The sequence below is a fragment of the Ursus maritimus genome, unplaced genomic scaffold (genome assembly GCF_017311325.1).
Source record: "Ursus maritimus isolate PB19 unplaced genomic scaffold, ASM1731132v1 scaffold_1118, whole genome shotgun sequence".
NCBI classification, from domain to species: domain Eukaryota; kingdom Metazoa; phylum Chordata; class Mammalia; order Carnivora; family Ursidae; genus Ursus; species Ursus maritimus.
The window spans coordinates 1-2,708 of record NW_024423474.1 but is presented as its reverse complement, the minus strand read 5'-3'; the positions used below and the strand labels follow the sequence as shown (position 1 = coordinate 2,708).

At 51.5% G+C, this 2,708-nt stretch overlaps 1 protein-coding gene across 1 annotated transcript; it reads right to left on the bottom strand.

Annotated features, from left to right (window-relative positions):
- Positions 1-10: 10 nt before the first annotated feature.
- LOC103679878 (zinc finger protein 772-like) lies at positions 11-2,698 on the bottom strand. The gene is made up of 3 exons (XM_008709409.2): positions 2,375-2,698; positions 879-1,005; positions 11-523 (listed from the first exon to the last, which is right to left on the bottom strand). The coding sequence occupies exons 1-3, from the start codon at positions 2,405-2,407 to the stop codon at positions 375-377; spliced, it is 309 nt and encodes a 102-aa protein (XP_008707631.1). The 5' UTR covers positions 2,408-2,698; the 3' UTR covers positions 11-374.
- Positions 2,699-2,708: the final 10 nt, after the last annotated feature.

Here is a 2,708-nt window from a genome sequence, read left to right as displayed (position 1 = left end):
AAAAAAAAAAAAGAAAAAAGGAATGGAAGAGGCCTTGACAGGAGAGGACAGGGTACAGCCTGTAGGGTACAACCCAGGAAGAACACTTCACCTGGGGACAGGTGAGAGCCGTGCAGCTGTGTCTACTGAATAGCTACCACTGAACAGCTGGTATTTAAGGACTATTTGGGGTATGTGCACATCTCATAACATACTAAGTACAGGCCAGTGTTGGGGAGCACTGCAGAGGGAGCAGTGGAGAGGAACAGGTGAGATATGGAAGCAGAGGTGGGCAACAGGCAGAGGCCAAAGGTCAGAGCACAAGACAAGTGTGTACATGGGAAAATAAAGTGTGGGGAGAGAGGTTAGGGAATGACCAGAACCCAGCCCCAACATCACATCCTTCCCCACTCCCATTCCCGAGGGCCACACCCACCCTGAGCCTCTCTGGTCCTGGCTGGAGTAGCATCTGCCCAGTCAGATCCCCAGGGCTTGCTGCCCAGCTCCAGTGAGGTAACCCCACGGGACATGGAAGATTCATATCCTAAGGAGAAGACGAGACAGGTAAATGGCCAGCACTAGTCTGGGTAACCCACAACCCAGAGAAGAAAACTAAGTATGAGAAAAATAACCTCAAAGTAGGGTCTTGCACAAATAGCTCAGTGGTCTCAGCAAGTGGTGACCACTCTGGTCCCTGCAATTCCTGACCCAGGCAGGCCATTGGAAACATCAGCTAGAGGAAGGGGTCAGAAACTGGGGCACAGGGGTGCATGGATCTGGACAGGGCACCCAGTCAGGGAGAGGACAAGCTCTGATACAGGAAGGACTGGACTGCCCTTGGGATATAGGGGAGAGGCAGAGCCCAGTACAGGATACTGGGGTGGGTGTGATGGCCTTACCCAGCGAGGCCATAAGTGCCAAGTTCTCCAGCATCACATCTCGGTACAGGAGCCTTTGAGTCTCATCAAGGAGCCCCCACTCCTCCTGGGAGAAGTACACGGCCACGTCCTCAAAGTTCACCTGTCCCTGCCACAATGGGGAGAGCCGAGTCCATGAGCAGCCTCTCTCCCAAGGACCCCCATCCAGGCCCCCACAGATCTCCCTCCTGTACTTCTTCCTACCTAATTCCTCAACTCAGAGGAAATACAGGGACTGGGTGCCAATGGTGTCCGCACTCTCCTAATTGTTCCTTTGATTACTGTGTCCACCCACAGCAACAATAGGCGGGTGGTCAGAGAGGCACCATCTAACCTCTGGGCCTGGCCTGCAGGGCTGCACTCTGCCCTACCACCTCCTGCCAGCCAGTTCTCCTGGGGCTGCTAAGATCATGCTATCAGACAACCAAAGTTGGGCTCACCTTTCTCCTTTAAGTTCACGTTACTTTGCATGTGCGCATTATTCTTTTGGATTATACTCTGTCTCACGACTCTGGCCCCCTACGCAGTCACTGGCCTCCACCATCACCTTCCTGGCTCACTAACTGCACTGCACTGTACATTCCTCCTCCTAAACCGCCTACACACCATCTTCTACTTTTTGGATGTCTGCATCATGAACCCCTCCACAGATGTCCAGTCCCATCTCCAGCAGGTCACCTGACACCTCCATTCGGTGTTCTCTGGAACATCTTAGACTCTTCCCATGGGCAACAAATTTAAAATCCTAATATCCAATCTGAGTTATGTCTACCACTGACTTTCCCAGCTGATGGAGCATCTACCCTTCCAGCTGATAAGGGCTAAAATCTTGGGGTTCTCTCTTTCTCTCTCATATCAAAAAAATAAATAAATAAAAATCTGATCCAACACTTCTCCCACCTACACAGCTACCCTCCGGCCCATCCCTTACTACCACTCATGTGGAATGTTGAAGCAGCCTCCTCCCTGGTCTCCTCCTGTACACCATAGCTCCCTTTACCCTCACCATACAGTCTGTTCTCAACTTGGCATCCAGAGGGGGCTTGTTAAAACCTGGATTAGATCACCTCCCTCCCCTGCTCCACACCCCGATGGCTACACAACCCTCAGAACAGAGGCCTGGCTTGTCAGCTGGCCACTCCAGACCTGACTCCTGTCCACCTGCTCCTGATTCCTACCATACACGGGGGAGACCTGTTGTTTCTTGAAAATTCCCATCTCAGTCTCTCCTCCAAGTATATGCACGTTAGTTCCTAGACCTGGAACAACTGTCCACATCTTATTCCAACAGTTACCTAAAACTGGAACCCTTCTGTATAACCCCTGGCCTGGACTCAGAATCCTGGGCTGAGGATATCTCCAGGGTCCTCAGACTCAAGAGCTGGGAGAGTGTAAGTAGGGTGTTGTATGACACCACAATCCTGGAGACCATGTGGGTGGGGGTGGGACGGATGAGAGCACAGACACCCTTCCCTCACCTGTAGAGGGTCCATAATTACTTCTGAGTTCATTGGAACCTGTGGGAAGAGGGAGACTGTGAGAGACAAGCAACCACGAAGGAGCTCATGCCCTGCCCTGCCACAAACACCCAGGGCTAACTGCCTACCCTCTGTGCCTAAGTCTTTAGGGCCACCTAACAGCTGTGTTACCTCGGACTAGGTCTGTCTTTCTGTGCCTCACCTAACCTCGTTTGTTTGTTTGTTCCATAAGCAGTCTATGAAATATTTTTAAAGCCTTCGGATTGCGTCCCTCCCCTGTTTAGAACCTTCCATACCCGGGGATGTACTGTATGGTGACTAACATAATATAATA